General features: G+C 40.0%; 1 protein-coding gene across 1 annotated transcript; it reads left to right on the forward strand.

Annotated features, from left to right (window-relative positions):
* The first annotated feature begins 7,936 nt into the window (after positions 1-7,936).
* LOC126910672 (uncharacterized) lies at positions 7,937-9,031 on the forward strand. The gene has a single exon (XM_050693554.1). It carries the CDS (start codon positions 7,937-7,939, stop codon positions 9,029-9,031), a length of 1,095 nt encoding a protein of 364 aa, XP_050549511.1.
* The last annotated feature ends 2,499 nt before the right edge of the window (positions 9,032-11,530 follow it).

Here is an 11,530-nt window from a genome sequence, read left to right on the forward strand (position 1 = left end):
AGAGTCTGACACTCCCTCCTGCCTCACCCAAGGCGGGAGAAGTCATTGGATGATTTTCCCCCTCAAAAAAAAAAAAAAAAGCCACACGTGAAAGGCTGCCCCGCCATCTAGCGAAAAATCCCATGGATACGCCATCGTGCCGGTTGGCGACCGGACGAGAGGGCCCGATGGATATTCATGGGGGGGGCTCGGGCGTCCCCGCAGTCTCCAGGCTGGCTTCCCAATGATGTAGCTAACTGCGGCGCGCGTCTGGGGTCGCCTGTGTGGAGGAACATTTCACTGCCATCCTCTCAGCAACCTCATACTCCTAAAATGAGAACAAGAGCAAGGAAAAGGGTACAACAGCGGTGCACTCCCTCTCCCTCAAAGTGCACCTCTCAAATATTCGAGGCTTGCACTCAAATATCAATGCGGTCCATCACCACCTAGAGACCGAGAACCCCACGCTCTTGTTTCTCTCGGAGACCCAGATCAGATGTCCGTCGGACGTATCATACCTGAACTACCCAGGCTTTTCCCTGGAGCACAATTTCGTTCCCCGCGCAGGCGTATGCCTATACGTCCAAGACGGCATCTGTTACCGGCGTCTCCGAAACTTTGAAGACCCCAGTTTTTCAACCTTGTGGATACTGGTGGACACAGGCATGGAGAAAATTCTCTATGCCTGTGTCTACCGGTCGCACAGCGGAGATTTGGAGACGACCAGATTAGCTCAACACCTTGTGGAGACGGCGGATGCGGCTCGGCAGAGGTACCCTTCGGCCCAGTTGGTGTTACTAGGGAATTTAACGCCCATCACCAGGAGTGGCTGTTCCCATACCAGTGCACTGACCATGCTGGGAGGGAAATGCGTAAGCTTGCGCTAACGCTTGGCCTGACCCAGCTGGTCCAGGAGGCCACAAGGGTGCCCGATGTCGACTCGCACACTGCTTAGACCTTCTGCTGACAACTGATCCAGACAGCTACTCGGTGTCAGTTTCTTCAACCTTGGGTAGCTCTGACCACTGTCTGGTGAAATCCGTATCCACGTACTCACCATCGGATCCTTGTCCCAGAGGATCTCGGCGGATATGGCGGACAAGTCAGCAGATTGGGATGGGATGCGATCTTTTTTTGCATCCTATCCTTGGCGGCCTGTCTGCTTCTCTACTGAAGACCCGTCAGCTTGTGCGGATGCCATAACGGCGGTGTTGCGTCAGGGCATCCATGCCCATGTATTCCAATACTACATTCCATTCTCGGACGCGACATCTTTCGGTGGGACTCGTCCATGGTTCGATGCCGACTGCAGACGTGCTGAAGCGCGAAAGCATGCGGCATACTTGGCATGGGCGGATGCCAGGCGTCGTAGGGCTGACGACATTCTTCAGAGGAAGAGAGCCTATAACCGGGCTGCCAAGTCATGCAAAAACTGGCTTCTTACCCAGCGGGTAGTAAAGCGTTTTGGTCGCTGGCCAAGGCGGTTGAATCGAACTTCTGCCGCCCTTCACTCCCACCTCTCCTGGGGCCTAACGGGACACTGGCACACACCGCGGTAGAGAAAGCGAACCTGTTTGCTTCTCTATTTGCGGAATCTCCATAGAGTTTGAGAGACGAATATGTCAAAAATTCGCATACGACAGAAGGAGGTATATAAGACGTTGCGTAATCTCGACGTGAACAAGGCCAGTGGCCCCGACGGAATCCCAGCCGTGGTTTAAAAAACCTGTGCGCCTGAGTTGTCTCCAATCCTGACCGGTCCGGATCCGGTTGCATGGAAGCTGGCCAACGTGCAGCCTGTGCCCAAAAAGGTAGTCGTGCCGACCCTAATAATTACCGGCCAATCTCAGTCACGTCCATACTCTGCAAGAGTATGGAACGTTTACTTAACAACAGGCTCCTGGCATACCTTGAAGGTAACGACCTCCTCAGCGATCAGCAGTATGGGTTTCGCCGCAACCGATCCACTGGGGACCTTCTTGCGTATGCCACCCACATTTGGAGCGAGGCCATCGAGAAGCACGGGGAGGCAATAGCGGTCTCTCTCGATATATCGAAGGCCTTTGACAGGGTTTGGCACGACAGCCTTATCGGGAAGTCCATATGCAGGAAGCATATGGACTTCCCGCTGATCTATGCAGATGGATTGCACATTTCCTGAGGGATCGGTCAATTCGAGTAGTCATTGATGGCTGCTCGTCTGACCAATTTGGCATCAACGCCGGAGCCCTCAGGGGTCAGTACTTTCAGCAACGCTCTTTTTGCTGCACATCAACGATCTGCTTAAGGCCGGTATCTTTGGGTATGCAGATGACAGCACAGTTGTTGAAAGGTATGTGTCCGATGCGCGGACTAGCGGAACACAGATCCGGTCTCTAAGAGAATCCATGGTCGAACGGTTGAACTCGTCCTTGAAGGCGGTCTCCGATTGGGGTGACACCAACTTGGTCAAGTTCAACGCTACAAAAACCCAGGCGTGTCTATTCTCTGCCAAACGGAGTCAATTTCCGCTGGCTCCGACTTTCCGAAATGTGTCCGTTCCGGTAGCGGATCATCTTGAGCTTCTGGGCGTAACTCTATCGCCAACGCTTAACTTCGGCTCTTATATAGAGTCGAAGGCGCATCTGGCTGGTAGGAAGTTGGGTATCCTCTCGAAGGTGAGACGGTACTTCACACCGAAACAACTGCTGTACCAAGCGCAGGTTCGGTCATGTATGGAGTACTGTTCTCACCTTTGGCTCGGCCAAATACCAGCTGGATGCGCTTGAACACATTGAAAGGCGTGCCAAGAAGCTCATCAATGATGATGCGCTTGTGGAGGCCCGGCTTCAAAGCCTTGAACACAGGCGCAAGGTCGCAAGCCTTTCCGTTTTTTCCGGATACATTTCGGAGAGTGTGCGGGGGAATTGCACAACTCGATTCCCCTAGTCCTTTTCATCATCGAACCACAAGACAATCGGCGAGGCGTCACCGCTTCATGGTAGATATCCCACCCACTCGCACGAAGCGCTTCGCTTCAAGCTTCCTTGTGCGAACTGCTAGGGAGTGGAACTCCTTGCCGGAGTCTGTGTTTCCTGATGGGTATAACTTGGGTGTCTTCAAGGCCCGAGTGAATAGGTTGCTTATGGGCAGGCGTGATCCACCATGCCCATTAAATGTAAAAAAAAAACAAAAAAACATTGTTAATTGAAGGCGTAGAACGGTTGATAGAGGAGAATAATGTTTGCTTGAATTTTGTTAATACTGTTGCCTGGCTCATTCGCGTTTGAGTCGTACCTACCTATTTATTTTAATCGCCAATATCCCTACTACCATACTAATTTTATTAATGCGGAAGTAACCCTGTAACGGCAGCATTTTGACCACCAACCACAAACACAACCACGCGGACGAAGTCGCGGGCAAAAGCTAGTACACAATAAAACAATTATCCATATCTATATGGTGGATTAAATAAGAATTTTTTTAAGCATCATCTTCTAAAATGTCGACTGCTCTAGATAAAATGATTGTATCACTTAAAAAGCAAAGTGCTGATTGTTGACTTTGCTATTTGTAATAATAAAGGTGCTTAGTTTTTTTTTCAATTGTCTATAATTTTGTAATACCACGGATTATGTGGCTGATCTTATTTAAGTACATAGTACAAAAGGCTAACTATCATTTACCATGAAGATTTCGTGCGGAAACTATGTCAATAAAAAAATAAAAAATAGAAACTAAAATTGGATTTTTTGCAAATATCTTTGTACGTAGTTACAATTCATTCCTGTTGTAAAGCTTGAATAACACATAAATATATGTGATAAAATCCGGATATCAAATGCTCTTTATTTTAAAGAGAAAAGAAAAATAATAAAAAAATCCTATTTAAACCACACTCCAAATTAGCAACTTTAGTATTATTTTTTCTCGAAAACTAAAAATAATTGACATGGGGTTTCTTTTGCAATTTGTGTTATTAGGACGAACTACATCGATATACGCTATTAGCTAAAAATGTTCTCCCCGAAGGATTTCTAAAACACTGTGCAGCGGTGACGGTGCAGCTAGCGGGTGTTACCAGCTACCCATGAGTACGAGACGAGCCCAGCACTTTACTCCATGGTTTTTTTAGCGCCTTTGATGTAAATCCTATGATTTCCCAATTTAATGGTGGTAAAAGTTCAAACCACATAATTGTTCGGCATTTAACTAATAAGGGTTGGTAAATCTTAGGTCTTACTGAAAAATATTAGAATTTACCGCAGTTTGCGCTTTTAGAGCAACATATACATATAAAAAAAGTGTACACAGTTTCATGAGTGGCTCTTGGGAACTGCATTAATAGCGCTTTGAAACCACCATACAAGATCTACGTTACTGTATAAAACATGTACATTACCTCGATCCCAAAGACAAGGATGAATCGGCACAAGCAAACATGCTTGCTAGCCGAACGGCTAAACAACGCAGCGGCCTGCCATCACTTAAATTATCTGAAATCGTAAATATGTAAACTGTATTATTTATTATCCTTTTAAATATCATTCAAGTTCTAGCTCCGTTCTGTTGTGTAAGCTGGACAAACAAACAGACACATAATTTATAATATTCATTATAGATCTGTACAGAGATCTATAGAGCCAATACCATTGACAATATAATATTTTTTTGGTTTCATGATTATTATCATAATGTATCAAGTTCTCAATGAGAACTGTTATAAAGGCACAAACACATGCTAAAAGCCCATGAGTGTGCACGACCTGAACATGAGCTTCGTCTAAATTTAGAATAAGGAAATATTTTACTAGAAACTCAAATAAATAAAATCAATTCTCTGTATAAACTTGTTCTTTTATTTTAAGGAAATATTTGTCAAAAATATGTTCTTATAAACGATTGCCTTGCAATTTTTCCAGTAGTATTGTCTACACCCTGTCTCTGCTGTTGATGAAATGGTGGATGATTACCAGTTTCAAACATTTAAATGTACGCATTTTCTCCCATTTTCATTGCAATGTTGTGCAGCACAGCATGTGTGAGTAAGTGTTTGCATTCTTAGTGTTTGATTTTTGACTCTTGTCATGTATGTTATGTGCCACTTCTTGCCGCGCCCATACCCTGAGAGCTACACAAACTTGAAGCATTACAGAAAAGTCGCCACCCTTCTTTGTTTGTTCTGTCTTCTCGGATCAAGTCCACCACTTCTCTGACGTACCAGTACTTACCTTGTTTATTTTTGTTAGTTTGTTTTGATTGTCATAATGATGTGTAATTTTGCATGTATGTTACACTGTTTTATTTGTATGTGTTTTATTATATTTTAACATTTTATTGTATATTTTCTTTTTAACTGATCAAAGTGTCATCGTTATGTTGTCTTACAGTGCATGTTGTGACACCTTAAAAAGTAGTGCATTTAAATTATTTATAACATTAGTGTTTAGACAAAAGTCCTAATGTAACAACCACTGGTTTTCCAAATAAATAAATAAACTCACCTTCTTCCAAAGAAATGGTATCAAAGCGTGTTTTATAAGCTTGTCTCTTTCTTGTTGATTCCTTATCGTCCAACTCGAGAATATCAAAATGGCTGTCAAAAATTATCAGATAATATCAACTATAATATACAAATATATAAAATCAAAATAAATATATAAAATGAAACAAGATATAGCAATTATCAAAATCAAAATTATTATGCATAATAATTAATACTAAATTAAAATACGTCACACGATAATAAGTTATTTGTTGGTTATAATATCACTGCGTAGTTTTTATGAATAAAACGGGCAGAGTTACGATTTATCACGTTTATTGCACCCAATGTTGCCATAATTATGTCCTTTTATATACTCTGTTTTACTACCAAGATGTATGTTATAATTTTTTTTTTTTTTAACGTTGCCCCACACTAGGATATTCTCCTGTGGGTGCGTTTACAAACATACAGGTTCACATACACATGACACCCAGACCCGAAACAACAATTTGTGGATCACACAAAGAGTTGCTCCGTGCGGGAATCGAACCCGCTACCCGTTGCGCGGCAGCCAGTTGCCCAGCCACCGCACCAACCGTGCAGTCATAGTAATAATCTAATAGAATATACTGAATAGCTTACAGTTATATAGGTACACTCTAAACAAGCTCACCCGACTGACATACACTTATGCACTGTTATAACGGGTGTATATGATGACAATCCCTTTACATTGTTTATTAGTAATGAATAAGCTATAACGCATTTATATAGGATGCATAAATGTTTATTAATAAGACTGTACCGTATATATTTTATCTGTAAAATATGGATATATTTAATTAAATACGTACCAATAAATAAACGTCGACTTTGCTAAAGAAGGCGAGATAGCGGCGAAACGTCAGCCCAATTAACATAAAAAAAATGTGATTAAGTAGCTCTGAAAAAAACTCACAATTGAGTCTTAGTTTACAAGTACGGTAACTATGTAGTTACAAATCATATACTTAGTATCAATTTTTATAGTGTCCTTTTGACGATATAAAATAAAAGCAATCAAGAACAATAAATCGAAATTTAAAACAATCAATTTGACTTTCTATGTATATCTTATCATATCATACTTCGATATGTAAATATGGTTGATTCGCTACAATGCTTTGGAGTCAATTAAATAACATTTAATTGAGATACTAATAAATGCCACACTTTTTTATTAAATATAATTACACACATGAAATTATGCTTCACGTTAAGATTTTTAATGAATAAATTATTAACAAGCAACACCGAGTTTTGGTTTGTAGATATAAAAAACTATGTCACTTATTACACATTCTCATTTAGTTTGTAGATATAAAAAATATGTCACTTATTTTAAGCCAAATATTTATTTAAATTAAATTAAATAGCACTTACCGATGATACAATATACTGATATTAGACATATTTTTGTTACGGTTTTCATTAATTCATTCGTTCAAACTGTCAATGTCATTTGGTCCTTTTTAGCGCCAAATTATCACTATTAATATTAATTAATATTACTTTGAACGTAACTCACACTAAGGGTGCTGATCCCGATCACAACAACATAACTAGAAAATGAAGGTAAGGAATTTATTGTCTAAAAAGTTAGATAAAGCAACGATAAGCGTATTGTCTAAAGGTTTGTACTTTGTTACAACCCCTAATCGAATACCTTATGAGAATATAATCGCCAAAATCGAAGCGTTAATAGAAAATGTTAATGATGCAGAAACTATAAGACATGAAGTCGCGATTATACTGTGCGATTCAGAACTGCCACCCAGCAATATTACAAAAAAAGAAAGACTAGCATTAAAAACTATCCAAAATAATGAAGACATTAAAGTACTTCAATCCTACAAAGAAAACGTGATTGTGATCATGAACAAATCTGACTACATTAACCAAATGAAAGATTTGTTGAATAATGAGAAATTGTACATGCCTGTGTCATACAATACTAAAGCCAAAACGCACCATTTACAGACGGTTTCAGACAATCGAATCGTTTTTACTAATGACGAGTTTGAGAAATTACCTAAATCAGCATCTCAAAAACCACCTGGACTGTATGGTTCGCCTATAATGCGTGAGGATAAAGTACTATTGCAGCCCATTGTACATCAAATTAATTCTCCAACTTATAATCTTGCTAGACACATGGCGCAGGTTTTACAGCCATTTGTCGAGCAATCAGCAAACTTTGTGAAGGATTCAAGACATTTTGTAGAGATAATCAAAGACATCAAATTGGAACCTAATGATATCATGGTAAATTTGAATGTGCAGGCACTTTTTTCTAATATTTCTATAACGGAATGTGTGAATATAGTGCAAAATAAACTGGAAAGCAACAGAATGTCGTCAAACTATATGAATTTACTTAGAAACCTTTTAACCGGCAATTACTTTCTTTTCCAAGACAAGTGTTACCTCCAGATTGATGGATTAACAATGGGTAACCCTGTCGCTCCCATATTGGCTAATCTTTGGATGGAATACTTTGAGGCGGAGGTATTACGTCAATATAAGAATATCATCAAAGTGTGGAAACGAAACGTTGATGAAATCTTCTGTATCTTCACTGGGAGTCAACAGGATATTGAGCAATATATTAGGGACCTAAACTCCATTCATGCAAATATGAAATTTACATATAAAATGGAAACAGATAGAACTTTGGCATTCCTGGGTATCGAACTATCGGTGCGAGCAGATGGAACTTTGTCACATGGCATTTACTGGAAATCTACAGCTGCAGGCAGGTTCCCAAATGCAACATCGCATCATCACCCCCGCCTCTTGCAATCTAAAATCACATCATTGAAAAACAGATTACACGACCTCTGTGACTCTGAACATTTAGAACAAGAATTGGACAACTTGTCTAAGGTGCTGCCCAAAAATGGATATCACATGAATAGGCGTTTTAAACAACTAAAGAAATGTGGACAACCTCAGGGAAAAACACGACCAATTTACTTGCCATACATTCAGGGAGTGACTGATAAGATCGGGTCGCTCTTAGTAAGGAAATATTCGATACCTACAATATATCAATCGGGAACAAAAATCAAACAATTACTAAGCAAACCAAAGGATGACTTACGGTTACAAAAACCGGGCATCTACAAAATAAATTGTAGCTGTGGAATGTACTACATTGGACAAACGCGACGAACCATAGCCAAGAGATTCAAGGAGCACAAAGCAGCTTTAAAAAATAAAGAAATTGAAAAGACAGCTGTAGCTGAACACGTACTTGATTCAGGCCCTGGTCACTCGATAGAAGATCGTGTAGAAGTTATCTCTAATGATCCCTGTGATCGTTCAAGACGTATACGAGAAGCAATTGAAATCAGGAAACGTAAGCCGTTTACATTCAATCGGGTAGGTGGGTTAAAATTATCAGGCAAATGGGACCAAGTGATTGAGAAAATAAGCCTTAAGAAGATTAATAATATGGACACTGATAGTCTAGAATATGAAGGTATACAGCCTGTACAACAGCGGTACGCACTCGAGTCCGTGGAAAACAAACTATTTTAATTTATTTATGTTACTGTAAAAGCCCGTATACCTACAAATCAATCTTAGGACATTGCCAAAATGACTTAGTATATTCTAGGGTTTTAATTAAAATACTTTTTTTGTACTTGTCATACAATTAGTTATAATTTTATAGTCACTAATACTTATTACAAACAAAAATATTTATTGCTACACTAACTTAACTGGATACTAATCTTAACTGGAAACTACATGTAAATAGTGTATGTTATAAATGGCAAACAGTTCTGGGTAAATTGTATCATCTCAGTAAGTTCGTGAATAGAAAAATCTTGAATGTACTTTATTATGCACTGGCGGACTCAACATTTAGAACACAAATGGATCGTACAAAGAATTTACAGATTAGACTACTCAAATACCTAGTTAGCAAAAAAAGTTAAATTAAAATGTAAACCAAATTATGATGAACTATTTATTAGATATACATATGTAAAATACTACCAAAGCATGCTAAAGTCGAACACCTTATTGCAATTTGGGTTACAAAATTATATCTAACATAAAAATACATTACAATGTTTTCTGGTCAGACCATTTTCCTGTTGAGATTGAGTGTAATTATAATATTGTACGACATAAGAAATTGACTGCAGATTGTGTACCTAACAGAATAGTTTGGGGATATAGAACATCAGCACAAATACAAAGGTATCGTGAAATCTGTAATGATGCTCTTAGGTGTATTGATTTTCCGAATGACTTCCAAAAATGCGCTGATAAATATTGTAATAACAAAGAACACCACGACAGTGTAGATAGAATGTATGACAGTATTATAGCAACACTGCAAACTGCTAGTATAGAAAGTTGTGATATTGTTAGTCAAAGTAGATATAGTAGTAAAAAACCGGTGTCTGGTTGGAATAAGCATGTAAAGGAGGCACATGAAAAGGCTAAAACCTCTTTCAAAAACTGGGTCTGGCATGGCAAGCCATCATGTGGTCAAATGTATGAAGCCATGTGCCAAAGTAGAAAAATTTTCAAATCCCGCCTTAAGTGGTGCCAAGACCACGCAGAACAAATAAAAATGGACTTGTTAGCATCTCATTGTAAAGAGCGTGATTTTAGAAAGTTCTGGCAATGCACTAATAAACATAATGTAAAACAAAGCCGGGCTGAATGTATTGACGCTGAAAGAGATCCGCATAAGATAGCTAATTTATTTAAAGCTCATTTTAAGGTAAATCCTCGTGTGTCTCCGAACTCAACAAAATGCTGCCAGCCAGATACCGCGACAATTATACAAGTAAAACCTAAAGAGGTTAAGAATGTTATTAATAAAATGACTCGCGGCAAGTCTCCTGGGCATGACAGCTTGAGTGTTGAACATCTACGGCATGCGGGCTGTCATTTACCCAGAGTATTGGCCATGTTTTTCTCCCTATGTATTAGTCACAGGTATCTCCCACGGGACCTCATGCGAACAATAGTGGTACCAATCGTTAAATGTAAAACCGCAGATATAGGTGACAAAAATAATTATCGTCCCATCTTCCTGGCTACGATTCTAGCTAAAGTACTGGATACTTTTGTTAACAATCATCTAAGTAAAACGATAAACCTGCACCACGCGCAATTTGGCTTCCAGCCGGGCCTTTCCACGGAGAGTGCTATTCTCGGTTTGAAGCCCACGATTATTACTTAAATCGTAAAACACCTGTTTATGCTTGTTATCTAGATTTATCAAAAGCGTTTGATCTAGTTTGTTATGGGGTCCTGTGGGATAAACTTCACGAACAAAATGTACCTACAGAACTAGTGGAGATTTTGAAATTTTGGTATGGCAACCAGTCTAATGTTGTAAAGTGGGCAAATTGCTTTTCTGAGGAGTATAAGCTAGAGTGTGGCGTGAGACAAGGGGGAATTTCTTCGCCCACTCTTTTTAATGTATATGTGAACCATCTGATTGGTGAGTTCAGCAGCATGCATGCGGGCTGTTACATTGATGGAGTGGCTGTAAATAATATAAGCTATGCTGACGACATGGTGCTGTTGAGCCCATCAATTGGAGCTCTTCGCAATTTACTGAGGGTCTGTGAGAGATATGCCGAGAGTCATGGCCTCTTATACAATGTAGCCAAGAGCGAGTGTATGTTTTTCGGCCTAGGTGACAAAACCCTGCATGAACCTATTTGTCTAAATGGTTCTCCTCTTACCAGGGTACACAAATTTAAATATCTAGGGCATATTGTCACTGATGGCCTAAAAGATGATGAAGATATCGAACGTGAACGCAGGGCGCTGGCTGTCCGGGGTAACATGTTGGCTCGAAGGTTTGCTCGTTGTAATGTGGAAGTCAAGTTAACGCTTTTCAAAGCTTATTGCCAATCTTTTTACACGAGCGGCCTGTGGGTCAGTTATACTCAAAGGGCATACAGCGCGCTGCGAGTGCAATATAAAAATGTATTCAGGATGTTGTTGCGACTGCCGCGGTTCTGCAGTGCGTCCTCGGTGTTTGCCGAAGCGCGCGTTGAT

Source organism: Spodoptera frugiperda, chromosome 4, assembly GCF_023101765.2.
Source record: "Spodoptera frugiperda isolate SF20-4 chromosome 4, AGI-APGP_CSIRO_Sfru_2.0, whole genome shotgun sequence".
NCBI lineage: Eukaryota > Metazoa > Arthropoda > Insecta > Lepidoptera > Noctuidae > Spodoptera > Spodoptera frugiperda.